Source organism: Chiloscyllium plagiosum, unplaced genomic scaffold (assembly GCF_037043375.1).
Source record: "Chiloscyllium plagiosum isolate Xiang-an unplaced genomic scaffold, Cpla_swu_hap1 HiC_scaffold_11, whole genome shotgun sequence".
NCBI lineage: Eukaryota > Metazoa > Chordata > Chondrichthyes > Orectolobiformes > Hemiscylliidae > Chiloscyllium > Chiloscyllium plagiosum.
In genome coordinates this window covers 73,880,276-73,908,260 of record NW_028270149.1, presented here as the reverse complement: position 1 = coordinate 73,908,260, position 27,985 = coordinate 73,880,276, and the positions used below count along the sequence as shown (strand labels likewise).

The window sequence follows — 27,985 nt, the reverse complement described above, 5'->3', positions numbered from 1 at the left end:
TTTCTTTTAAAAAAAAACAAAGATTTTATTTTAGTTACCTGGGCTTAATTAATTGGCTGGAATATTTACTTATTTTGAATGACTTCTTAACCCAGTTTACTTTCTCATCAGTCAAATTAACATCAAACTTTAATGTGTGTTTCCCCTACGGTTTGACATTAATACAGCAACTTACAATGACCATCATGACTGAAGTAGGAAGTGGAAATCTCACCACAGAACTGAAATGTCACTCTGCAAACCTATTTAAGGCACATCACTGGGCAACAGAGGGATCACTACATGTGATCTCCCGACTCTTTGAGCCCACTTGGCTTTCCTCTGAAAAATTCTCAAAATAGAACACTCCACATAAGTATTTTTAAACTCTTCACCATTGTAAAGATTCACATTTCTGTAGAAAAAAACCCCAACATATACAAGTACATCATATAAATAGGCTAAATAACATTGAAAAATAAAAATTACACCATGGCGGTCAGGCTGACACTTGCTGACCTTTCTGTGTCGCTTATGTTCAGTTTTGCAAAGCAGCTGAATATTGAACGTTACCCTTAGCACTTCCTTCAACCATATTCCTTGGAGTTGAGCTGAATATCGTTTTCACAGATTTCTTGCCGTGACAGTCTTCTCCTGAATTCTTCTGTTGTGAAATAGTATATGACTGGATCCAGGCAGCAGTTCAGGCTGGCTAGACAGAGCGCAATGGGGTGAAAGGTCAGTATGATCTTCCTGGTGAAGCAGTCTTCAATACGACCAGTTATCGCCAGAAAATGCAAAGGGAAGGTAATGTGATATGGTGCAAAGCAGACCAGGAAGACCATGCTGCATGTCAGCACCATCTTCAAAGCTTTCTTCTTTTCCCCACTGTCTTGTAAAACTGGGTTCTTCTCTCGCAAGGTCATGATGGTTTTCCAAGAGCAGATCAATGTGATGGCTAGAGGTAGCACAAAGCCTGCTAGTTCAGCCAGAGTTACCATGACAACAGAGGTAGAGATGCCAATTTCAGTTATCGGTAGGTCTGCAAAGCAGCGAGTGAAGTTGCTGGAGCTGTTTTTTGTGTCGTGCCTCACTAAGGGGAAGGGCAGGCAAGCAGCACCCACCAGGAGCCACCCTACAATACTCACATAGACGTCGTACCTGCGCTTACAATCATTATATTTGAAAGGTTGGATCAGGAAGAGGCACCGTCGGATACTGATGCAGACCAGGAAGAAGATGCTTGCATACATGTTCACGTACTTAAGGTAGAAACAAAACATGCACAAAAAGCTGCCAAAAGGCCAGGCCTGGTGCAAGTAGTAGAAAATCCGGAGTGGTAAAGACAAGACCTGTGCCACGTCAGCAATGGCCAAGTTAATCATGAAAATCACTGCCCGCTTTGTCTCCTTAACATAAGCATGGAACACCCATAGCGCCAGGACATTAGCTATTAAGCCCGGTACAAATATGACAGCATACATGATGGCGTACAAGAAGTTAGTTGTACTCCGATCATCGCTACAGCTGGATGAATCGTTCGACATTTTTCAATTACCTTTGTTTTTGAGAATGAATCAGGCGGAGTCTGGGTGTACAGGCTATAAACGTGAAAAAAATGGTTCCTTGGTTTGGGAAGAGAAGAAAGTCAAAGGAGGGAATTCATAAGGGAATGCCAATTCACAGATCTTTGAATACAGCAATATCAACTCTTCAATTTGCTTTGTCTTTCTGAATCATTAAACTTGATTTGAAGCTGAAAATAATCCAATACTAACTCAGGCTGTAGACATTATTTGGATGTGGGATTTGAAAACCCAAAGTGAAAATGAACGTACAGAATTTAATGAGTCCTTGCCATTGGCTTGGTGTGGATGTCTAAGAATATCCTTCAATGTACCCCCACTGTCGCTTAATGCTGTTTTTCTCGCACCCATTTTCCTCCTTGGTTATCTCTTGGTGACATTTCAGACGACTGCTCTGTGTTTTCTCTCTGGTGATATTGTTGCTGGCGAAGCTCACTTCTGCTTTATGCAGCGAGAACTGTGTTGGGTAATGTCGAGAATCGTTTCCTCTGCCCCACTCTCATGTGCAGCTCAGTTGATGGTTTAGATAAGAGAGAGTTATTCAACACATTTCAAAGTCTCTTCTCAGCTTTTCTGTCAAGGGTTGATCCGAAGCTAGCTTTCTGGAAAAGTAACAGATTTAAAACAGAGATTAAGCTCAAGCCAAGTGATCATTGCTTGTCTGAACAGAAATTATACTAAACATTGTTGTTGCATTTATGGGCTTGTTGAGTGTATGTATACACATAGATTACTGCAACACCAGGAAAGGCTTCAGAATCTGAAAACATCATTACTTAAATGATCATATAGGCTTTATTCAGCTTCGAGACTCACAATGATTGTCCTACACTAATTGTCCTACACTAAATAAAAAGAGCATATATTTCTTTAATACCTTTCATCGCAGTAGACTGTCACTTAAACAGGTTACACTCAATGAAAAAGTTTTGAAGTACAAAGAAAGATTTACTGGAAAGCATCTGTGAACTGCAAGCTCAGTTAATGTTTCAGGTTTGTACTTTTTTACCTGCAAGATCATAGATTTATCAACTGTAAACAAATGTAAATCAGAGGGCAAGGTAAGAGCCTCAGGAGGGTTCGGAAGGCAGCAGTGATGGAAGGGAAGACAAAAGAAAAGAGTGGATCTGTGATAGGACGGTGAAATAACTCCATAGAAGCCGATATCCTGTCACCAAGTCACCCTTTATTTACACATATATAGTACTAAATAATGTCCATCTTCCTCAGAACCAAATATCAGAGGTTCGGTTCACTGGCTATGAGAAAGCTAGCCCTTGTCAAGTAATATGTATGTGTAAATAAAGGGTGACTTGGTGACAGGATATTGGCCTCTGGAGTTATTTCTGTGGTGACTTGAGACATCAAAAGAGTCCGTGGGCGGCACGGTGGCACAGTGGTTAGCACTGCTGCCTCACAGCGCCAGAGACCCGGGTTCAGTTCCCGCCTCAGGCAACTGACTGTGTGGAGTTTGCACGTTCTCCCCGTGTCTGCATGGGTTTCCTCCGGGTGCTCCGGTTTCCTCCCACAATCCAAAGATGTGCAGGTCAGGTGAATTGGCCATGCTAAATTGCCCGTAGTGTAAGGTAAGTGGTAAATGTATGGGTGGGTTGCGCTTCGGCGGGGCGGTGTGGACTTGTTGGGCCGAAGGGCCTGTTTCCACACTAAGTAATCTAATCTAATCTAATCTAATCTACTAAAACTGAACTGAGCCCTTAGGCTGGTATCCAGGAGAATGCACACCCTGGAAAGCTTCCCTACATCTGGCTTGGAACAGTCAATTTGCTTAGCAACATCCAAATCAGAACCAAAATAAATGTCTGGTTAAATGATCCCCGGTTCTAATGCAACTAGCCACGTTGTATGACTGATTGTAGAACCAGTGTATGACGAAATTCGCTCTGGACTCCAATCATCGGTTTGCATAACACCACCTCAGCTAGACTGAGAACCTGTACCAGGGAACCTTCACAGACTGGCTCCACATTTTTCGATTAGAAAATGGCTGCCAGAGTGAAGTCATAATTAAATACCTGGAAGTTTTTCCAGGAAGGTATAGGCTCTATCAAAGAAGCTAAGGCCACCTTGCACGTTAACCAGGAAGCAATTCCATATTCTGCAAGGCCCACCCAGTGCTATTTGCCTTATGGGAAAAAGTAGAGGCAGAAGGGCAGCAAGGTGGCTCAGTGGTTCGCACTGTTGCCTCACAGCGCCAGGGACCTGGGTTCGATTCCAGCCTCGGGCGACTGGCCGTGTGGAGTTTGCACATTCTCCCCGTGTCTGCATGGGTTTCTTCCGGCTACTCCGGTTTCCTCTCACAGTCCAAAGATGTGTAGGCTGGGTGAATTGGCTGTGCGAAATTGCCCATAGTGTTCAGGGATGTATAGGTTAGGTGCATTAGTCATTGATAAATGCAGGGTAGGGGGAATAGGCCTGAGTGGGTTACCATTGGGAGGATCGGTGTGGACTTGTTGGGCTGAAGGGCCTGTTTCCACACTGTAGGGATTCTATGATCTATGAAATCAGGAGGCTGGCAAGTGAAGGAATCATCAAAACAGTACAGTTTAAGGGTCATACCGATTATGAAGCCCAATCAGTTGGTTCGCCTTTGTGGGAATTTTAAACATATCGTAAACCACTCCTCACAACTGGATAAACACCCAAACCCTCACATACAAAATCTACACACAAAGCTAATGGGGAGAGGGGTGCTGTCCTTCACAAAGCTGGACATGAGCCTTGCACACTTGCAACTACAGTTAGGTAAGGATTCCCAGATGTATGTTACAATTAATACCAGAAGGGTTTGTAACAAAATATGAGACTGCCATTTGGGGTATCATCAGCTTTTGACATTTTTCAGTTGACAATGGAGAACATTTTACAAAGTCTACCCAGGTTCACCATTTGTCTGGATGATGTGCTTATAAAAGGGAAGACCAATAAACAGCACATAGTGAACTTGACATGGTCCTCAGATGTTTTTCCAAGGTGGGCACATGCTTTGGAAGGGAAAAATGTGTGTTCCAAACACCCCAAGTGACCCAAATTGGCCATAGGGTTGACAAGACTGGGTTACACCCATTGGATGGTAAAGTGAGGGCGATCAAAGGTACCCTGGCTTCACACGTCTGTACCAGAGCTTAGGTCTTTCCTTGGATTGGTGAATTATTGTGGAAAGTTCATCCGTGACTTGCCTGCATTCTGGTACCCTTACACCTGCTATTGATAAAGGGCCAGCTTTGGAAAACGTCGTCTCGCCTTTCGGGAAGTGAAGAAGCAGCTATCATTGTCTAACGTATTGGCACACTATGATCCCAAGCGAGATCTGATCCAGACATGTGATGACTGGTCACCACGCAATAGGAAGAATAGACTGGAAAGATTTACTTACAAAGAGAGTCTAGGTAGTCTGGGGATTCTTAAAGCAGAGAAGGCTACAGAGGGACCTCTATGGGGTGTAAAACGTTATGAAGGACAAATATAGGGTAGATAGGGTGAAATGTTTTCCCCTTGTACAGGCGTCAATAATCACGAGGTATGGATTTAAGCTAGGAACAGGAGGTTTCAAGGATAATTCTTTTCACTGGAAAGATAGTGGGTCTCTGAAACTCAATTCCTAACAGGCAGGAATGTTTAAGATGAAACCAGGAAATATTAGAGGCTTATAAGAAAGGTACGTCAATAACCGTGGGTGATGGGATGTAGGTTTGCTTGCTGAGCTTGAAAGTTCACTTCTAGACATTTCATCACCCTACGAAGGTAACATCTTCAGTGGGCCTCAGGCGAAGCGCTGCTGAAAATTCCTGCTTTCTATTTATATATTTGGGTTTCTTTGGGTTGGTGATGTCATTTTCCTGTGGTGAAGTCACTTCCTGTTCCTTTTATCAGGAGGTGGTAGATGGAGTCTAACTCGATGTGTTTGTTGATAAAGTTCCGGTTGGAATGCCATGCTTCTAGGAATTCACGTGCAAGTCTTTGTTTGGCTTGTCCTAGGATGGATGTGTTGTCCTCATCGAAGTGGTGTCCTTCCTCATCCGTATGTGAGGATACTAGTGAGTGGGTCATGTCACTTTGTGGCTGGTTGATGCTCATGTATCCTGGTGGCTAGTTTTCTGTCTGTTTGTCCGATGTAGTGTTTGTTACAGTCCTTGCATTGTATTTTGTAAATGACATTAGTTTTACTTTTTGTCTGTATAAGGTCTTTCAAATTCATTAGCTGCTGCTTTAATGTGTTGGTGGGTTTGTGGGCTACCATGATGCCAAGGGGTCTGAGTAGTCTGGCAGTCATTTCTGCGATGTCTTTGATGTAGTCTCAAAACTCGTTAATCGTGGGTGATTTTAACATGCACACAGATTGGAAGAATCAAATTGGCAAGGGTAGCCTGGAGACAGAGTTCATTGAATGTATTAGAAATTATTTCTTGCAGCAGTATGTTGTGGAACCAACCATTCAGGGAGCAGACTACTCTGGATTTGGTACTGTCTATTGAGGAGAGATTAATTGATGGCATCATAGTCAAGGATCCTCAAGGGAATAGTGACCATAATATGATAGAATTCAAAATTCAGTTTGACAGTGGGAGGGTGCAGTCCCACAGTAGTATTTTGGAATTAAACAAAGGAAATTATATAGGCATGAGGAAAGATTTGGCCCCAGTAGATTGGGCAGGAGGGCTGAAAGGTAAGACAGCAGATGAGCAGTGGCATTGTTTAAGGAGTTACTTAATTCCTCACAACTAAAATATATCCCAGTGAAGAAGGAAGATGGTAAGGGGGAGTAAAACAAATATCCAGGCTTAACAAGGAAGTCAAGAACAATATAAGGTCAAAAACTAAGGTAAATCATATTGCAAAGGCCAGTGGCAGGCTGGAAGATTGGGAAACTTTCAAAGATAAACAAAAGGATAATAAAAAAATTAATAATAAAGCTAGGGTAAATTACGAAAAAACTGACACAAAATATCAAAAAGAATAGCAAAAGCTTCTATAGATATATAAAAAGGAAGAAAGTAACAAAGGTAAATATTAGTTCCTTGGAAGATGAAACTGGAGAGTCAATAGTGAGGAACACTGAGATGGCAGAGATGCTAAATCAATACTTTGCCTCAGTTTTCACAGTGGAGGACAACAATACCATTCCTATTAGAAAGGGTAGAACTTCGAACAATCAACACCGATAGAGAAAAGGTACTCTGCAGACTATTAGGATTGAGGGCAGACATCCTAGGATATTAAAGAAAGTGGCAGCAGAAATAATAGATCTATAGGTTACAATATTATAAAATTCCCTCGATACAGGAAAGGTTCTGGTGGATTGGAAAAATGCTAATGTAAAGCCCTTATTCAAGAAGGGAGGGAGACAATATGTGGGAAATTACAAACATGATAGTTTAACATTTGTTGTTGGGAAAGTGTTAGAATCAATTATCAAGGAAGCAATATCAGGACATTTAGAAAGTCGAGGTGCTATCCATCAGAGTCAGCATGGTTTTATGAAGGGCAAATCATGTTTGATTAATTTGCTAGAGTTCTCTGAAGATGTAGCAAGCAAATTGGATAATGGGGAAGCTGTAAATGTAATATATCTGGACTTCTGGAAGGCGTTTGACAAGGTGCCGCACAAAAGGTTAATTCACAAGGTTGTTTCATATGCGATTAGGGTTAATTTATTAGCTTGAGTAACTGACTGGCTGATGGACAGAAGAGTTGGGATAAATGGTTTCTTTTCTGGATGGCAAGAAGTATCTAATGGGGTGCCACAGGGTTCGGTCCTTGAATTCCAGCTATTTACAACAGACATTATAGACTTGGATACAGAAATAGAAGGCTTTATGGTAAAATTTGTGGATGACATAAAAATAGGTGGGATGGTAAATTTCAATGAGGAAGTAAGAACCTTACAATTGGATAAAGACAAGTTAGCAGATGGAGTTTAACGTGGATAAGTGTAAGGTCGAAAAAAACTTGGTCAAAATAAATGGGAAGGTGACCTAATATCTGAAAGGGGAGAGACTTTGGGGTGCTCCAGTCCAGAGGGATCTGGTGTCCTCATTCATGAGTCACGGAAAACTAGCTTGCAGGTACAGCAGATAATAAAGCAAGTGAATGGATGGTTGGCTTTCAAAGCTAAAGGAATAGAATGTAAAAGGTAAGGATGTATTGTTGCAACTATACAAGGCATTGGTGAGACTGTAGCTTGAGTATTGTGCACAGTTTTGGTCCACTTATTTGAGGAAAGATGTAGTGGCATTGGAGGCAGTTCAAAGCAGGTTCACTAAATTGATCCCAGAGACGAGGGGTTTGTTGTTTGAAGAAAGTTTGAACAATTTAGGCCGATGGTCTCTGGAATTTAGAAGAATCAGGTGAGATCAATTGAAGTATTCAAGATGATAAAAGGTGTGAATAAAATAGACATGGAGCAGATGTGTCCTATTGTGGGGTATTGTAGGATGAGAGGTCATAGTCTTAGGATAACTCTGAAGATGGACAAGGGAGATCCAGTGGATGTAGTGTACCTGGACTTTCAGAAAGCCTTTGATAAAGTCCCACATAGGAGGTTAGTGAGCAAACTTAGGGCGCATGGTATTGGGGGCAAAGTACTGACTTGGATTGAAAATTGGTTGGCTGATAGGAAACAAAGAGTAGTGATAAACGGCTCCATTTCGGAACGGCAGGCGGTGACCAGTGGGGTACCACAGGGATCAGTGCTGGGACCGCAGCTTTTTACAATATATATTAATGATATAGAAGATAGTATTAATAGTAACATTAGCAAATTTGCTGATGATACAAAGCTGGGTGGGAGGGTGAAATGTGAGGAGGATATTAGGAGATTACAGGGTGACCTGGACAGGTTAGGTGAGTGGTCAGATGCATGGCAAATGCAGTTTAATGTGGATAAATGTATGGTTATCCACTTTAGTGGCAAGAACAGGAAGGCAGATTACTACCTAAATGGAGTCAAGTTAGGTAAAGGGGTAGTACAGAGAGATCTGGGTTTTCTTGTACACCAGTCAATGAAGGTAAGCATGCAGGTACAGCAGGTAGTGAAGAAGGCTAATAGCATGCTGGCCTTCATAACAAGAGAGATTGAGTATAGAAGCAAAGAGGTTCTTCTGCAGCTGTACAGGGCCCTGGTGAGACCGCACCTGGAATATTGTGTGCAGTTCTGGTCTCCAAATTTGAGGAAAGACAATTCTGGCTATTGAGGGAGTGCAGCGTAGGTTCACGAGGTCAATTCCTGGAATGGCAGGATTACCTTACACTGAAAGACTGGAGCGACTGGGCTTGTGTACCCTTGAGTTTCGAAGACTGAGAGGGGATCTGATTGAGACATACAAGATTATTAAAGGATTGGGCACTCTGGAGGCAGGAAACATGTTTCCGCTGATGGGTGAGTGCCAAACCAGAGGACACAGCTTAAAAATATGGGGTAGACCATTTAGGTTAGAGATGAGGAGAAACTTCTTCACCCAGAGAGTGGTGGGTGTGTGGAATGCTCTGCCCCAGAGGGCAGTGGAGGCCTAGTCTTTGGATTTGTTTAAGAAAGAGTTGGATAGAGCTCTCAAGGATAGTGGAATCAAGGGTTATGAAGATAAGGCAGGAACAGGATACTGATTGAGGATGATCAGCCATGATCATAATGAATGGTGGTGCAGGCTCGAAGGGCAGAATGGCCTACTCCTGCACCTATTGTCTATTGATAAGGGGTAGCAAATTTAAAACAGAGTTGAGGAGAGACTATTTCTTCCAAAGGGTTGTGAATCTGTGTGGTGGATGCTGAGACAGTGAGTAAATTAAGGAAGAGTTAGACAGATTTTTAATTGGTAATGGGTTAAAAGATTAAGAGGGAAAGGCATGAAAATTGGGTTGAGGAGCACATCAGCCATGATTGAATGGTGCAGACTCAATGCAACGGAATAGTCTAATTCTGCCCCTATATCTAATGGACTAATGAACATATGAACATTTGGACTGTAGCTGCAAACAAGGCTACAGGCCACATGCTGGAAAATTGGATTAGAATAGATAGATGCTTGATGACTGGTGCAGACACAATGGGCTGAAGGGCCTTTTTTCATGTGATAAGACTCTACATGTGGTTGCAGGCTCTCAGCATTGTGGCATACTCTTGACCAAAAAAGCCAATCAGTTCGTTGGCAATTGGGGATGGACAGCAAATGGCAGGCTTTCCAGAGACATTCACAAAATAAATGCTGGCTCTTTGACTATCACACCAGCATCTAAAATTGGACACTCTTGATTTTATACACTTTCCATTTTTGGTGGAAACGGCTGGGGAAATTCCCTTCTACTATAATGGGTTACTGAGGTTCAGACATCATTTACATTTGATATGAGTAATTTGCAAGCAACTAATTTTGGCCAATTCACCAACATTTCTTTTCTCAAATTCAAGACAAAACTGTTATGGCAGTTATGATCCATAAGTTAAAAAAAAAAACAAGAATGATATCACTGCATGTTTATTTTCATTAACTATAGAAACATTGGTGAATCACAGTCAGGAAATTCCAATTATCAATAAAACTTACTTAGTATTGATTTGGTTTTGTTGACCCTGACGTTCATTGTTGACTCATTTTACTTCTTAGTCATCAAGACCATGGATTTAATTTTACAGTGTTCTTCGTGCTACCACCGCTAGGATATCTATGGGAATGTCAGAAAAGAGAAATGTGTTAGTTAAATATGAACAAAACTGTGTCTTTCAGCTACAGTCCTATCATTTCACTTTATACCGTTTTGCTTTCTTTACTTTTCAACTTAATACTGAGAAGGACTGTAATGTTTAACAGTTAACTTTATTTCCTTTTTTATACTATTCTAAGAGTGATTGTAATGGTTAACTTTTAACTTTGTTCCGTATTCCTTTCTACCTTATTCTTAAGTTTTTGTATCTTGGTACTTGTACCTAAGATGGCGCTGTGTGTGGCAAAATTGAAACCTGTGCTTTTGAACTTGATGACGTGACAATAAAGTCTAAATCTAAACCTAAACTTGCCACCAGGGCAGTCACATTTTCATTGTATTTTATGGCAAGCATATATCTAGGGATGAATCTTATTTTACAACAATTGCCTTCTTGCACACAGATAATATGGTTAAGGCATTTATAGTAACAGTCCATTTGGCTGATCCATCTGAGTGATTCTGCTCAACTTGTTCCTCTGATGCTAATCACCTCTTCCCAGCTTGCACTGACTCCCTCTAACTCCTTCCCAACTTTTCTTACATCAATTCTCTTCTTAAATGAATCAATGCTACCTGCTTCAGCCAAACCATGCAGGGCCAGGGAGAAATGTCACTGACCTTGGCTCGTCATTTCCACCCCTCACACCAACCTTGAAGCTCTCCCTTCAACCTTTGTTATTAGGAACATTGAAATTGAGAGTTGGAGTCGGAAATTCGGCCTACTGGAGTATTCGGCCAGTATTGGAATAGTGGTCAACCCCTTGCAGTCCTCTTGAGAGATATCCATTGATTTTGAGGCTACTATTTCATTCTTACTAACTCATTTATTAAACAATGCAGGTACATAAGAACATCTTGTGTTTGCATGTTGGTACGTAGGGTATTTGGATTCACACAGAAGCAGAATTAGAAGAATTTGTTCATACCCTCAATAATCACCAACACTCCATTAAGTTTAAAGTTACAGGACAAAATGAAAGCATTAATTTCTTGTAGCCCACAGTATGCATAATGGCACAAGACTAAGCAACAAAGGTGTTTTTCAAAGTACTGGACATACTTCTACAGACAAAAATACATCACGCTCAGCACATCTCCTGCAGACTGGTGAGGTCACAGTTCATGTGTCTCTATCATATATGTCCAACACTTGAAAAAAGTTTAGCCAAGCAATTACTACTCTGTTCACTGTATCCCAGATTTAAATTGAAGAATTGACACTATGATCATTACAATAGTATCTGATAGAGTTCCCTGCCATCCATTTTGCAGCTATTGGAAATATACAGCCTTATCGAGACATGCCATATTCATAACATCATCAATTTCCAACTTTTCCAACACCTAGTTAGCTACGTATTCCTTTGGTGACAGAGTTAAAATTATTCACTCTCTTTTACAGTCTTCCTCTCCTTGTGCCCTACCCTTGCAGCCCCCTTTCACTCCCCTGTCCCCTTGCCACTTCCTCCCCTCTCCTACATCCCCTCTCAGTTCCATTCCTTGCCTTGTAGCCTCCCTTTCCCTCAGCCCTTAGAAACCTCCCTCTCTATCCATAGTCTTGCAGCCTCCCTTTCTAACTGTGTAATCTCCTTTTCTACATATTAGCAACCTCCCTCTCTCACCCACCTTGAATCCACCCCCTCTCTCTCTCTCAACTGCCCCCATCCTTGCAACATTCCCCATCCCTCTCTCTTAACCCTTACCCCCTGCAGTCTCCCTGTCTCATTCCCCCACCCTGACCACTACAGCTATCTTCCTCTCTTGCTTCCCCACACCAATTCCTGCAGGTCCTCCCCACCCCACACCCCCATTTTCTCTTGCCCTTTCCAGATTCTGACAGTCCTCCCCCCTCACCTCCTGCACCAATCCCTGCAGATCCACTCTATTTCTCAAGTGTCCCACCCAATCCCTACAGCTTCCCCATCTCCAACTTGTCTAGCTGACTGATGCAGTCTTCCCCACGTCTTTCAATTGCCACCACCCCCCCCCCCCCCCCCCTATCCTGAGCCCTGACAACACCTGTCCTACTTTTTAACTGCTCTTGCCATTAAATAAATGCTTTTTGAAATAATTTATTCAATCTGTTAGTAGTTATCTTACATTTTACCTAAATGTTTCTGGGCAGAATTATAAGTTAAAACAGTTTCTCTAAATCCACCTTGTCAGACCAGTCATAATTTCAAAAGCCTTCATTAGGCTCATTAGGTATATACAAGGCTGAGATTGACAGACTTTTAATCAGTAACAGAATTAATGGGGAAAAGGCAGGGAAGTGGAGTTGAGGACTATCAGATCAGCTAGGATCTCATTGAACAGCAGAGCAAACTCAATGGACTGAATAGCCTACTTCTGTACCTGCATCTTATTATCTTATTTCAGAAAAAATAAAACTGGATTTTTCAATCTTCATATGTACATTAGCAGATAAATTCATTATATTTAACATATATATTAGCAGACAAATTCATTATATTATGTATATTAGCAGATAAAGTCATTATAATTAATATGTATATTTGTAGACCTGTTCAATAAGCGACAGCAAAGTGACAAAAATTATAACCTTACCCTGTTCTCATAAAAGACTATTTTTCTCTTCCCCTAGTTTGCAACTGTCATAAATTCTGCTGTTAAAAGCAGTCAGATGATTTTACGTCATTACACATGAGCTCTATCTATAAATTAGTGGGGAAATGCATGGCAAATTATTCCACAGGAAATCAATGCAAGTACCAAGCAAGCAAACTGTGATGCGTAAGTGCAAATGCAGTGTTTATTTGTTTATCCAATTCACGCACATCCTATGGGAAAATGTCAGTGACAAAAGGAGGTTAGGAGAGATGGAAATTATAACAAACAGACTAATATTCAATAACTTATATCTGTGTTGTTTGCCTCTTCTACACTAAATGAGAAAAATAGATTTTTGTAGTAATGTGCACCATGCTAAGACTCCAACCATTTCATGACTTAAATCAAAGTTGTTTTGCTTGTTTGCTTTTTTTAAAAAAAAAATGAACTGGAGGCTTCCCACCCTTCAAGGAACTGAGTCTATTACGCAAAATTCTGTTGTCTCTTAATGGCTATTCTCATAGATCCAGCACTATATGATTTAAACAGGGGTCAGCCTGTGCCTTCAGATAAATAAAACTGCACGCATCACAATTTGAGCCAAAATGTGACTAGTCCCATTGTCTAAATGGCTGCACCCACAACTATGTCACAACATTACTGCCAGCATTTCACGCAAAATACACATACTGCAATTTACAAACCAATCCTTGCAAAAAGCAGAACTTTGGCCTTAAGCATTTTGCAAAGACAGGATGTTCATATTTTGCATTTTACCATTAAAACTAGAGATCCATTATATTTTTCAGAATGCGACAAGGTATTTTCTGCACCATTTCTTTGAGTTATCAAATATAAATCATTGAACATCAACTACCATCCTGCATTATATCTGTACAGTTATCAATTCCACACATTGATAACACTATAAAAAGACATACTTGCATTTTGACTCTACAGACGTAGTTGATGGAATGTGCAGAGATACAGACTTAACCATCAAAACTTAAGAATTCGGACTTTAACGATGCAAAAGATATCTTAGCTTTAAGACATAAGCCTGCATTCTTAGTTCAAATCTTTATTTAGAAGTAAGAATTCCTAAGTAATTCAACAGATGAACATTCAAATTAGGAGCAGGAGTGGCCATTTAATTCCTTGAGCTAGCTTCGCTATTTAATTAGATCGTGGCAGATCTGAATACAGTCTCAACCCACTTTCCTATCCTATCCCCAATAGCCTTTGAGCCCCTTGTTAGACAAGAATCAGTTTACCTCTGCCTTAAACACATTTGACGACCCTGTCTCCATTGCTCTCAAGGGCAGAGACAGTTCCAAAGACTCTCAAATCTTAGAGAGAAAATAACTCTCTTTGTCTCAGTTTTAACTGTGCATCTCCTTACTTTGAAACTATATCCCATGGTTCTAGTTTCTCATTTCACACTGAGTGCCTTCAGGATGTTAAATGTTTCAATAAGATCACATCTCATGCTTTTAAACTTCAATGGATGCAAGCCCAGCCCAAACAAAGCTAGCCTCCCACCATCCTACTGCAGGCATCCATTGACTAAACATTATAGAACATAGAACATAACAGCGCAGTACAGGCCCTTCGGCCCTCGATGTTACGCCGCCCTGTCATACTAATCTGAAGCCCATCCCACCTACACTATTCCATGTACGTCCATATGCCTGTCCAATGACGACTTAAATGCACTTAAACTTGGCGAATCTACTACCGTTGCAGGAAAAGCATTCCATACCCTTACTAATCTCTGAGTAAAGAAACTACCTCTGACATCTGTCTTATACCTATCTCCCCTCACTTTAAAGTTGTGTCCCCTCATGTTTGCCGTCCCCATACTTGGAAAAAGGCTCTCCCTGTCCACCCTATCTAACCCTCTGATTATCTTGTATGTCTCTATTAAGTCATCTCTCAATCTTCTTCTCTCTAACGAGAACAACCTCAAGCCCCTAAGCCTTTCCTCGTAAGACATTCCTTCCATACCAGGCAACATCCTAGTAAATCTCCTCTGCACCCTTTCCCAAAGCTTCCACATCCTTCTTATAATACGGTGACCAGAACTGTACACAATACTCCAAGTGTGGCAGTACCAGAGCTTTGTACAGCTGCGGCATAGTCTGCTGGTTCCGGAGCTCAATCCCTCTATCAATAAAGGCCAAAATACTGTATGCCTTCTTAACAACCCTGTCAATCTGGGTGGCAACTTTCAGGGATCTGTGTACATGGACACCGAGATCTCTCTGCTCATCTGCACTCCCAAGAATCCTACCATTAGCCCAGTACTTTGCATTCCGATTACTCCACCCAAGTGTATCACCCCACACTTGTCCACATTAAACTCCATTTGCCACCTGTCAGCCCAACTCTGCATCCTATCTAAGTCTCTCTGCAACCTACTACATCCTTCGTCACTATCCACAACTCCACTGACCTTAGTGTCGTCTGCAAATTTACTAACTCACCCTTCTAAGCCCTCATCCAGGTCATTTATAAAAATGATGAACAGCAGTGGACCCAACACCGACCCTAGCGGTACGCCACTAGTAAATGGACACCAAGATGAACATGTTCCATCAACTACAACCCTCTGTTTTCTTTCAGAAAGCCAATTACTGATCCAAACTGCTATGTCTCCCACAATCCCATTCCTCCGCATTTTGTATAATAGCCGACTGTGGGGAACCTTATCTAATGCCTTGCTGAAATCCACATACACCACATCAACCGGTTTACTCTCATCTACCTGTTTGGTCATTTTGTCAAAAAACTCAATAAAGATTCGCTAGGCACGACCAACCCTTCATAAAACCATGTTGACTGTCCCTGATCAGATTATTCTTTTCTAGATGGTTATAAATCCTATCTCTTATAACCTTTTCCAACACTTTACCAACAACTGAAGTGAGACTCACTAGTCTGTAATTACCAGGGTTGTCTCTACTACCCTTTTTGAACAAGGGAACCACATTTGCTATCCTCCAGTCCCCAGGCACTATTCCTGTAGACAATGATGATTTGAAGATCAATTCCAAAGGCTCGGCAATCTCTTCCCTTGCTTCCCAGAGGATCCTAGGATAGATCCTATCCGGCCCAGGGGCCTTGTCTATTTTCACACTCTGCAGTATTTCTAATACCTCTTCCTTGTGACCCTCAGTCTCTTCTAGTCTCGATGCAAGTATCTCTGTATCTTCCTCGAAAACATTTTCATTTTCTATAGTGAACATTCTCTGAACTACGCCTAATGCATTTACATGGTCTCCTTATTTAAGGAACAAAAACTGCGCACAGGACTCCAGACATGATCTCAACAAGCAAAACTTTTCTTTTTTCATACAAAAACAGAAATTGCTGAAGAAACTCAGCAGGTCTGACAGTATCTATAATAAGAACATATATTAATGTAAGATTAGGGAGAAGAAAGATCACTGGACTTGAAACATTAATTCAGCTTTCTCTCCACAAACGCTGCCAGACCTGCTGAGACTCTCCAGCAATTTCCGTTTTTGTTTCAGACATTCAGCATCCACAGCACTTTGCTTTATTTCCTTTTTCTCAATATTACATTTCCCGTGCACTAAATGTCAACATTTTATTTGCCTGACATGTTGTAATCACTTGTTGTACTTAAATATCTGCAAATTAGAAATCAGAGGTATGATGATGAAGGCAAAATTGTTGTTTTAAAAATGAAATACGTTGCTTGGAATAATTGGAATGACTGGATCTTATAGCACAGAAGGAACCTGTGGCAGCTCTTTGTGCAGGATTTCCCCAATTAATCCTATTCATCCACCTTTTCTCCATGACACTGCAAAGTTTTGTTCTTCAAGTAATTATCCAATTCCCTTTGTAAGTCATGACTGAATCTGCTCCCACCACTGCAGATCATCTCACTTCATAAACAAAAATCTCATCTCTCCTCTAATTAGAGGCATCTTCAGGGACCCAACATCATGGTAAAAAGTTAGAAGGTTTGTAAGCAACAGGTAATCTCCACATATCCAATTAGCACGGAATCTGGTTTCGGAATTGGTTTAGGTTATTTCCTGAAGAAGGGCTAATGCCCGAAACGTCGATTCTCCTGTTCCCTAGATGCTGCCTGACCTGCTGCGCTTCTCCAGCAACACATTTCCATCTTAGGTTATTTCCCTTCTGTTTGACAAGATTCCATGAACCAGTCATTAAAAAAAGTCTTGTCACCTTTCACTTACATCGTGCCCACAAGCTCACTTTGCAAGTTAATATATTGAAAATTGGATTTTAAATCTCCAGAATAACAAATGATGTCTGTGCTACCCTGTACCCTGTAGATCCTACTCTTCATCTCCAGACTTGTAACATCTGTCTAACTTCAATTGTCTTTTATATAAGACATTGCTCCTTACAACTGAGCTTTCTCTCCTCCTGATCTTTATGTTTTCTCTTTGCTATAAACATTAAGCTGCAGCTTCAGTTTCTGTTTGTATTATCATGTTTTTGAAAGGGTCAGAATGTTTTTTCTCTATGATTTAATTGAATTGAATTTTTTTTATGACCATAATTATGGGAGCATGGGGGTGGGGTGGAGTAGGAGGTGTCACAATCATGTTTTTAAAGCCTGGACCAAAATTAAATTGCTAGACTATAAACAGTTAGGCAACTGAACCCTCATAGAATTATCAAACGCAGGGAACAGAAGAAAGTTATTCAGGGTGTTAAGACAGTGCTGCGTCTTTTAATGAACAGTATATGTTCCACTCTGCCACAATCTTATCCCCATATCCCTACAATTTTTTTTCTTTTAGTGTTTATCCAATTCATTTTATAAATGCTATTGTTGAATCTTTTCCCACCACTCTATAGTGGAGCACATACCGAACCTAACTTACACTTTGCATAATAAGAGGTTCACATTGGCAAAAGGACTGGTGGCAATCAGCTTAAATTGATGTCCCATGCTTACTAATTCTTCATGATTTTTAACACCTCCATTAAATTTCCTCTTCACCTTCTCTGCTGTGAGGAAAATAACCCCAACCTCTCCCACACTTCCACGCAACTGGAATCCTGAACTTTTTGAACAATTTTTTTTCCTGCAGCCCTTCTAAAGCTTTCAGGTTTTTCCTTAAGTGTGACATCCAGAATTAGACATAATCCCAGAAGGAAAATCCTTGCAAGTAAAGCTCACAAGTCACTCATACTGCCCTAACTCATCTTATTACTTGAAACTGGAGTCACAGTATGATGAGTCCATTCATTTCGAAGTTTATTCATTTCCCTCTTTGGGCTTTGCCAGGTAGGCTGGAGATCCTGAGACAGGAAGGAGGTGCTGCTGCCGCTTTGCCAGGCCAGTGACCCGGAGGATCCAATATAATGCTGGCTGGCCAACTAACTGGCAGCAGACGGAGTGGTCAACCAGTCAGGAGGGCAGAGAAGCAGAGCATGAAGCATCATGGGATGGTACAAGAGGTTCTGGCACTTCTTTGACAGGGTAGCCAGCATTCTTTCAATGTGGTGTCATAGCTGCTGATGCAGGAAATCTGCTGCCTTCAAACAACGCTGTTTCTGTAGAAGGTCCTGCTCCTGACTACAGCAAGCCTGCTGAGGGCCTGAGGAATGAAACTGTTTGGAGGAAGATCTCAGGTGGCCCCCACAAGTTTCCCTGCTGGCTTTACTCGAGCCCGCTCAGGAAAGATGACATGTCTTCTTCCTTAGCTTTCTGTGTTTTGCACTTAAATCCTTGTGGCTCTCCAGGACGTTAGGATTCCCTTGACTTACAAGTTGGGAGGGACTGTACAACTTGGATTTCCCCATGCTGGACACTCCTGGTTTTACTGGGGGCAAATGGGGAGGAGTTGACAATAGTCAATAGTGCAGCAGAAAGGCTAACACTTTATTGAAATGAGAAAAGCAGGTGGCAAGTGGTGCCTGCAGCGTTCAGAGGTTCTGCTCCATCCATCACATCACTCCTGAGTTCCTTAGTGAGGTGTTGGCTGGCAAACAGTTTTCTCCATATCCACAATATCAAAGGAAGCATTACTTTTCTCTACAAGGTCATAGTTCAGCAGCCTAACCCGCTGTAGTGCCAGGTTGCATCGTAAACCACGATATGCAAGGGGCCTACTGACATCTCCAGCCCAGTTGATTAAGGCATCTAAATCACAATATTAAGAGAAAAGTGGCCTGCTCAGTACTCATGTCCCATGCCAAGCGTTGAACCTGTCATCAACACCACGTGGGATCCTCACAGTAGGAAGGAGACACCTTTTTACTGGGTCGCCCTTGTTTCCCAGTGTCCAGCCTTAAACGTGTGCAGCTGTGGGGTTTGACAAGGCTGGCACTTAGAATGACAGCTGCTTTTAGAAACCGCGTACACATTAGCAATAGCTGCAGATGAAGACTGCTGGCTAGCCCAGGGGATTGGAAATTTCCACAGAATGCACCAGCTCACATTGAGAAGCTGCGGCAATCCAGCAACAGCCCTCTCAGATTCGTGTTCTAATAATAATTGCCTGACTATCTCAAAGAGGGCATCAGTCACTGCCTTCATCCACCAATATACAACAGACTGGGAGATCACACCCAGGCTTCCAGTAGGTTATTGGATGATCAAATGGTGTAGTAATTTAGCAATGCAGTAACTGTTAGCACCTCCAACATGGCACACAGATTTGTAATGGCCACCCAGAACTGTGCAATCCTCAGTGACCCTGCAGCTTTAGTATTTGAAGACAGCTTATCCTCCGATGGTAGATGGAGGGCACTGCTGCCTCACATCACCAGGGACCCGGGTTCATGTCTAGCCTTAGGTGACTGTCTGTGTGCAGTTTGCATGTTCTTCCTGTGTCTGTGTGGGTTTCCTCCAGGTGCTCTGGCTTCCTCCCACAGTCTGAAGATGTGCAGTTTAGGTGGATTAGCCATGCTAAATTGCCCCAGAGTGCTCAACGATGTGTTGGTTATGTGGGTTAGCCATGGGAAATGTGGGGAGGGGGTGGGACTGGGTGGGATGCTCTTTGCAGGGTCGGAGTGGACTCAATGGGCCGAATGGCCACTCTCTGCACTGTAAGGATTCTATGATGTAGTATTCTAGGAGGACGCTGTTGGCAGTGCCCTCTGCACCCTTCTGCTTCATCCCTTCTCCAGTTGGCTTTGAGATTGCTGCCTTCCTGCTGCCTGTGGCTGCAGCATTCTCTCACTCACTCACCACCTTGCAATTGGCTCCTCCTATGGCAATGGCCTTGGCAAGTGGGCACTCTCAGTTGACAGAAGTTATTACCAAGCAGCTTCTTTACTCTACCAAAGCTACACCCCCTTCCGTGCCATTTGAAGCAGTTCCCAGATGGTGACACACCCCACACCAACCCTGTGCTGGCACCTTAGCCCCCCACCCCTGGCACTGAAGTCCCATGCCTAAACTGCTCTATCCTCCCATCCAAGGCAAGCTGGCTAACACGATGATCACCAGCAATTGCTGGCTGCCCTCAGGTATCTGGCAGAGCTTTGGTTCTGAACTCTGCACTTCTGGCAAAATTCAAAATAAACCCTTAAAATTGGCTTCAAATGGCAAATTCATTAGCTCAAGTCACTGTTTGGATTATCATGGCATACCATCCTCCTATCAGGTATTTGTGAATCTAACTTCAATGCCTTCCTCATTAAAGGGCTCAGAAAACACCAACAGATATACCATGTGGTCCAAACAAATTAATGTTTAACACAACCTCCCGATTTTTGTATTCAATGCCTCAACTTGTAGTATCCAGGATTCATATGAATCATAGAATCCCTACCGTCTGGAAGCAGGCTATTCGGCCCATCGAGTCCACACCGACTCTCCAAAGAGTACCCCAAAAAGCAATCTCTGTAACCTTGCATTTCCCATTGCTAACTCACACAGCCTGCACATTCCTGGACACTATGGGCAATTTAGCATGGCCAATCCAGCTAACCTGCACATCTTTGGACTGTAGGGGAAACCCATGCAGACACAAGGAGAATGTGCAAACTCCACACAGACGGTCGCCAAAGGGTGGAATTGAACCCAGGTCCCTGGTGCTGTGAGACAGCAGTGCTAACCATTGTGCTGCCCATATGCTTTATTAACCTGTGTTGTCACTGTCAAAAAACTGTATATAAATATGTCTAGTGTCTTCCACTCCCTTTAAAAATGCACCATTTAGCCCAGATTGCCTCTCCTTACTCTTTCTAACAAAGCATGTCTCCACACAGATTCCAGCCTCGGGTGACTGTTTGGTGTTTGCACATTCTCCCCGTGTCTGCGTGGGTTTCCTCCGGGTGCTCTGGTTTCCTCCCACAATCCAAAGATGTGCAGATTAGGTAAATTGGCCATACTAAATTGTCCATAGTGTTCAGGGATGTGTAGGTTAGGTGCATCAGTCAGGGACAGTAATAGGGTAGGGAAATGGGTTTGGTTGGGATACTCTTCAGAGGGTTAGTGTGAACTTGTTGGGCTGAAGGGCCTGTTTCCACACTGTAGGGATTCTATGATGATCCTAGTGCTGAAGTAAAGGCAAACATGGCTAGAGATCTTAAATTGAAAGATAGAGTGCTAGAGAAACTCAGCATGTCTGGCAGTATCTGTGAAACGAGAAACAGAGTTAACATTCTGGGTCTAACTTTGAAACTTGGAACCCAGTTTTGAAGCAGAGTCACATAGGATTCAAAACAGGAACTCTGTTTCTCTGTCCACAGATGCTGCCATAAAAGTGGAGCACATTCTGTCCTAGTACCGTAACTTGGGGAACTCCACTGTATATACCCCTCCAGACCAAAAGCAGCCAGTCACCTCAACTCTGTTTTCTATCCTGTAGCCAGTTCTGTAACCAAACTGCTAATTACACCTTCGTATCTTGGGTTTCAATTTTACTAAGAAGCCTAATATATATCCGGGATCCATCTTGAATCAAGATATAATCTTTGTAAGCTTTGGCTCACATACAGTTTTTGCTATCTCTTAATTGTCTCCTTCATTTTGCCTAAACCAAGCAGCTTGAAAAGAGTTCATTGCAACGGATTCACAGGAACAACTACACTGGGTCTGAACCATTGGCCCAGTTTGGTTTTAGTTCAGACAGCTAACTAGACTTTGGAACTATCAAAGATGGAGCTCCATGCAGTGGAGACAACTTAATGTTAAAGTTTTGTAAACATTGCCACCATTACCAGGTTCTCAGCATTATCAATAGGAAAGACCGCTAGTTGAGGAATTAATTGAGACACCTGAAACAACCTTCCAATGGTTCTGCTTAACCTGTCCCACTGATAGCAAAATGCTGAAAACAGTTCCACTCTGAGATATGTGGTGTGTCTAAAATTCAACCTGATTGAATTTTAATTTGAATTTATTGTCACATGTACCGAGGCACAGCAAAAAGTTTTGTCTTGCGAGCAATGCAGGCAGATCACATAGTTAAGTAGCATAGATAAGTAACTAGAAGGTAAACAGCGGCAAAAACAAAAACACAGGTACAGGCGAATGTTAAGAGTTTGTGAGTCCATTCAGTATTCTAACAACAGTAGGGTAGAGACTGCTTTGAAACCACTGGTACATGTGTTCAGGCTTCTGTACCTTCTCCCCGGTGGTAGAGGTTGTAGAAAAACATTGCCAGGGTGGGATGGATCTTTGAGAATGCTGGTGGCCTTTCCTTGACAGCGGGCCTGGTAGATGGATTCTATAGAAGGGAGGTTGGCCTTTGTGACTGTCCGGGCCGAGTTCACCACTCTCTGTAACCATCTCTGATCTTGAATGTACAGTTGCCATACCAGGTAGTGATACATCCAGACAGAATGCTCTCGATTGTGCACCTATAAAAGTTGGCAAGGGTATTCGCCGTCATGCCAAAAAGCCCAAGCTTTCTAGACATCCACTCAGTCTATTGAAGCAGTGGCAGGATCTTTGTCAGCACTGGTCAGGGTCCCAGCTGAAAATCAGGCCATTGCAATATCTAGGGTGGGTGGCGGACATCTATAAATTGTAACCAAGACACCCACTCTGCTGACAGGCTGGAAATTTGATCAAGTGCCTTGCCAACCTGAGGGAGGAAAACTCAAGTCCTCATTTCTCCCCCCTTTAGGAAGTGATGCAGGAATTCCAGCCAGAATTGATTACCACTATTCTCTTGACAATTTGAAACCTTCAGCCATAAACCCACTGAGTGGGGATGCTGGGTGGACAGGGGATCTCCCAGACAGTCAACAAATGTAAGCTGTTAATGGGAGAGGGGTGAGTGGGAGACCTCACCCACTTCTTCTGGTATTTCTAAAGTGGTTAAAATCAATACTGTACTTATAAATTCACACACCAATTTTACTCTCCCCTCTGCCCACAAAAACTTTGGAATTTCAGCTTATGCTCTGAAGCAGGAACCATTCTAGTTTCACAGAAGATTGTGCATAAATGCACCCTTAATTATAAAAAGGAAGACTGAAAGATATAATACTGCCCAGAGAACCTATTCAATGTGTATGGTGAACCATTTGTTTCAGGCTGTGATTACAAAAGGAACATTAGTCAAACTGTGCTTGAATGTTGGTGCCAATGTTATCATAACCAGGTCCTGACTTCACTGATGTCTTCTTGGGGCTTTGCCCAGTTGCTGCGAAATTTAGGTTATACAACCTTGATAAACATATCTTTTCTTGATCAATAATAAGACTACGATGAAGGTAGACTATGGAATGAAGACTTTAAAAATATGATACTCTAAAACTTGATTTTTGTTGACATGGTTTCAAATTTATTGGTTGAATTTCCCCACCCACCTTTAATGTGCTAATTCATTTTCTTTATATATTTGACACAACCTTTGATGTGGAAAATAAGCCATAGATTAATACCTTTACAAATATCATTCTGTAACTGATCAATTATAAAGAAAAGTTGCAGATCAGCATCTCTGGCTGGGTCTTCTCTCAATTCTCTCAGTTCCTGAAATAGAAGTGTCTAATTTTTTTCACTTTCCTTCCTTTGACAACATGCCTATGATCTGAAATTCAATGGTATGTGAGTCTGCATAGTGACATAACTTTCCAGCTTATTGTATCCAATGCTACACAGTGTGTTTATGAAGCTATGAAATCCTATGCATGCTCAATATGGCTCTATTTAAACTCCCATTCAACTGTTATTGTTGTTTTCCATTACCATTAACAGTTGAAGTCCAGCTGATTTGTTTGTGTTTACTGTCATTCCGCAGGGATAAGTAAGCATGTCCACTATCTGCCAAATGTTGAACCCTGTTTTAGCTTAGCTCTAAAGCACTTTTTTTTTTAGTTTTGAATATCCAGTGAGAAGTTATTAATTTGATAATGACCCTGTTCTCTCCATGGTTTAAGATTGTTCTACTCAATACAAACTTTATGTACATTAAATCTGTGCCAGTCTGACTGGAATACTAATATACTTTATTTCCTTTTATTCAATCAGCTGATGAAGAACTGTCAATGCTGTTCCAAAAGTTATTTTATTAAGACAGCAGTAATGAGTCATTTGCATTCATTAGATTATTAGATATCTGCATCGTGTAATTTTTTTTTGTCCATAATCTTTATTTTCAATCAGAATATCCATTATGTTTGTAATGAATAAACTGTCCCCTGATAATTCTATTTACACGGATCTTGCTCTTTGAAGCTAGTTTGAGTTATTTTCTCCAATTCATGCGAACATATCAAATGAGTAAAATGTTGTACTGACAATGGTCAATACTAATCTCAGTATTGTGGCATGAAGAACATGTAGCTTAGAATAATCATAACAGAAAGGAGTTCAAAGGGCTAAATGTTTAAAGAGAATTCTGCAAAATAAAACAACCGAAAACAGTCTTTCCATCTTTGAACCCCATGCATGATTAAAAGATGCGCTTCCAAGAAACCAAACATTTTCCCACGGAGTGTTAGTGACATTTTAGCATTGTAGCATTTCCAACCCTGATCTGTTTTGATTTGGCAGAATTACTTTTACATCAACCTTAAATGAACATTATTTCAGCATTATTGACTTACTGAACTGTACTTTCTTTTACATGGTGAAGCTTATCTAAAGGCAGTTTTGAGAGATAATGGGCTGCTATTTAGTCAGCTCTCTTAACAAAATTTGAACCAAGGTGTCTCATTCTCTACTTTAGTTCTGAAAGATTAAATGGTTTTGACAAAAGGTACTTCTATTTCTGTTTATCAGCATGCCTGTCTGAATGCTCAATGTACAGGTATATGTGGATTTTTGAAAAAATCTGTACAGCATAGTGACAGGAATAGGTCATTCAAACTTTTGAAAGTGATCAATCATTCAATTAGGTTGTGGCTAATTTCTACCTCAGCACCATTTAACTGCCTTATCACCAGATTCCTCAATACCCTTACTTATTGCTAAATTTCTAATCAACCAGTTTAGCAATGTTATTACATACTTCCAGAGCAGGTGGGGCTTGAACCCATGTATCCCAGCACAGAGGCAGGGTGCAGCATAGGTGGTTGAGGGATGGCCTTATAGAGATTTATAAAATCATGAGGGTACAAATAAGGTGAATGGTAGATGTCTTTTCCCTAGGGTGTGGGAGTTTAAAACTAGGGGGCATATTTTTAAGGTGAGAAGAGAAAAATAAAAAAAAAATACGAGGGGCCATTTTTGTTTACAGAGAGTGGTTCATGAGGGTAATAAACTTCAAGAGAAAATGGTGGATGTGGGTACAGTTATAATGTTTAGAAGACATTTGGATAAGCTCACAGATAAGAAAGGTTTGGAGGGACATGAGCCAAGCCCAGGCAGGTGGAACTTGTTTAGTTTGGGATTACGGTCAGTGTGGACTGATTGGACCAAAAGGTCTGTTTCCATGCAGCATGACTCTATGACACTACCCCTTGCCACAACAGCCCTCTCTAAACAACATAGCTTTACTTACACACAGTCTATCACACAGAAATCAGCCACTCCCCATCAGGGAATGGAAGGCTGATCTTCCCCACAGTGGTAAACAGGGATACTAATGACCATGCTAAAGAGGAGTTTCCTAACTCCCTTACTTAGTCGATCCTTTTTAACACAACCTGGCTCAGATCATACATCAATCTTTGAAAGAATACCGAAGAGAATACATGACTGCTCAACCTGTCCTCACAACTAACTCCTCAACCCCTGGTGTCATTCTGCTGAACCTGTTCTGCCAAGGCCAGTGTATCCTTCAACCCGAAAGCAATATTCCAGATGCAACCTGACCAAAGGTCTAGGCCAAGCTTTGAATTCAGTCGGGGGTGGGGAATTATTGAAGGGGATTCAAGGATCACCCTCTTAACTTCAAAATAGTTGTACTGTCCAACAAAAGGAACTTGAGCCATTTAGATTAGATTCCCTACAGTGTAGAAACAGGCCCTTCGGCCCAACAAGTCCACACCGACCCTCCGAAGAGTAACCCACCCAGACCCATTTCCCTCTGACTAATGCTCCTAACACTATGGGCAATTTAGCACGGCCGATTCACCTGACCTGCACATCTTCAGACTGTGGGAGGAAGCCAGAGCACCCAGGGGAAATCCATGCAGACACGGGGAGAATGTGCAAACACCACACAGTCGCTCAAGGCTGGAATTGAACCTGGGACCCTGGTGCTAAGAGGCAGCAGTGCTAACCACTGAGCCATCGTGCACATTTACTACAGGATGTGTTTCAGTGCCACAAAGCTAAGATGCACTGTACAGTACATAGAAAAATTAATCTATTCCACTTAATGATTTCAGGAACTTTTTAAATAACAGTATGATGTTGCCGTGTTCAATAACCCTGGTCTCTATACAAGATGCTCCTCAAACCTGCCCTCAGCCAGTTGGGCTATTCAATTGCAATCGAACCAGGCTAAATATAAATTTTAGGTAAATTTTGAACGATAATTCAATGATCTCAACATCACTTCTTCGTTATATCTTACTATGCGAAAGGCAACATTTAATTTGAATCAATTTGATGGAATAAACTGGATATTTCACACACGGCATGCTGAATTTCTTTTACCCTTGGCATTAGGCATTAACCATTCAAAGTTTGCTCTTGATAAACCTGGAGTGACTCCCAAACGACGCGATTCAGGAGCTCGGTTGGTAATTAGTTACTTATTGGAGTGGGTACTATTGGACGGGTTTCACTGCAAAGCGTGGACCCCATAGTTAACTATGTGCGGCAGTAACCTTCCTGAGGTAAACAATTAGATTTTCAAATCCACACCAAGGCAAATCCAGGAAGGAGCAAACTTGCATCACTTAATTAAACGCGTTACAATGCCTAACCTGGCCTCCTTGAAGAGCACTTCATTCAAATGTGGCTAAGATAATTCCAAATCTCGAGGCTTCCTCAATGTTTAAAAATAAAGGCACTTACCGACCTGAGCTACAGAGTGAAAGGTTCACCATACGCCTGACATGCAGTTTGCAGTAAACGCTGTGGGATTTCAACTCGACACCAGCAACAAGGGTGGCTGTGGTTCTGTGAGGTGCAGAGCCGAGTGAGTTGTGTGAAGCCTGTACATTTCACATTTCCTTTTTTTTGATGTTGTTGGCGTTTCACTCGGCTCACACGAACAGCGGTTTTCATGTAAATGAAGCAAAGAAGCGGCGGGGCTTTCATTCCACACGGGGGGGAGCCGCCAGTTTCACTCGCTGCTAAAGTCCTCGGCGGAAAGGGGAATTAAAAAAAAAATTCTCTCTTTTTGACACGAGATGTCTTCAATGTCTTTTTTTTTTGCACAGGCACACAGGTTCCTCCGCCCTTTTTTGTGTGTTAGTTTCAATGTGCAATGGACGTGCGGTTGGATGGAGCTAGATTGAAAATAAAAGACAGAAGGGAAGGGGAAAAAAAATCCCCAGCATTTTTTTTTCTAACAGATTTCCCTAATTCAGAGTAAGGGGGGAGGTGAGTGTTGCAGAAATAAACAGGAGTTGGATCAAATAAAATGTGCATCTTGCCCATCAATGTGCACACCAAAACTTACCAGTTTATGAGTGAGGCTTGTTCATCAGAGCCACTGCTTCTATATGTAACGGTATCCCATCTCCTGTTATTCCCGGTCACTAGTCTCTGTCTGTCTCTCGGGTGCTGTCAGTCAGCAGACGGTCAAATCCTT

The 27,985-nt window shown here is 41.8% G+C and overlaps 1 protein-coding gene across 3 annotated transcripts; it reads right to left on the bottom strand.

Annotated features, from left to right (window-relative positions):
• Positions 1-27,985, bottom strand: gpr174 (G protein-coupled receptor 174). 3 transcript variants are annotated; one of them, XM_043704445.2, is made up of 3 exons: positions 27,854-27,985; positions 10,124-10,241; positions 1-2,167 (listed from the first exon to the last, which is right to left on the bottom strand). In XM_043704445.2, exon 3 carries the CDS (start codon positions 1,524-1,526, stop codon positions 567-569), a length of 960 nt encoding a protein of 319 aa, XP_043560380.1. In that variant the 5' UTR covers positions 1,527-2,167; positions 10,124-10,241; positions 27,854-27,985; the 3' UTR covers positions 1-566. The 3 variants fall into 3 exon arrangements, with proteins under 3 accessions (XP_043560380.1, XP_043560379.1, XP_043560381.1); XM_043704444.2 differs by lacking the exon at positions 27,854-27,985 and adding an exon at positions 27,244-27,551; XM_043704446.2 differs by lacking the exon at positions 27,854-27,985 and adding an exon at positions 27,248-27,551.

Excerpts from the sequence above, each read along its gene's own strand:
- gpr174 (XM_043704445.2), bottom strand. The coding sequence starts at position 1,526 with ATGTCGAACGATTCATCCAGCTGTAGCGATGATCGGAGTACAACTAAC.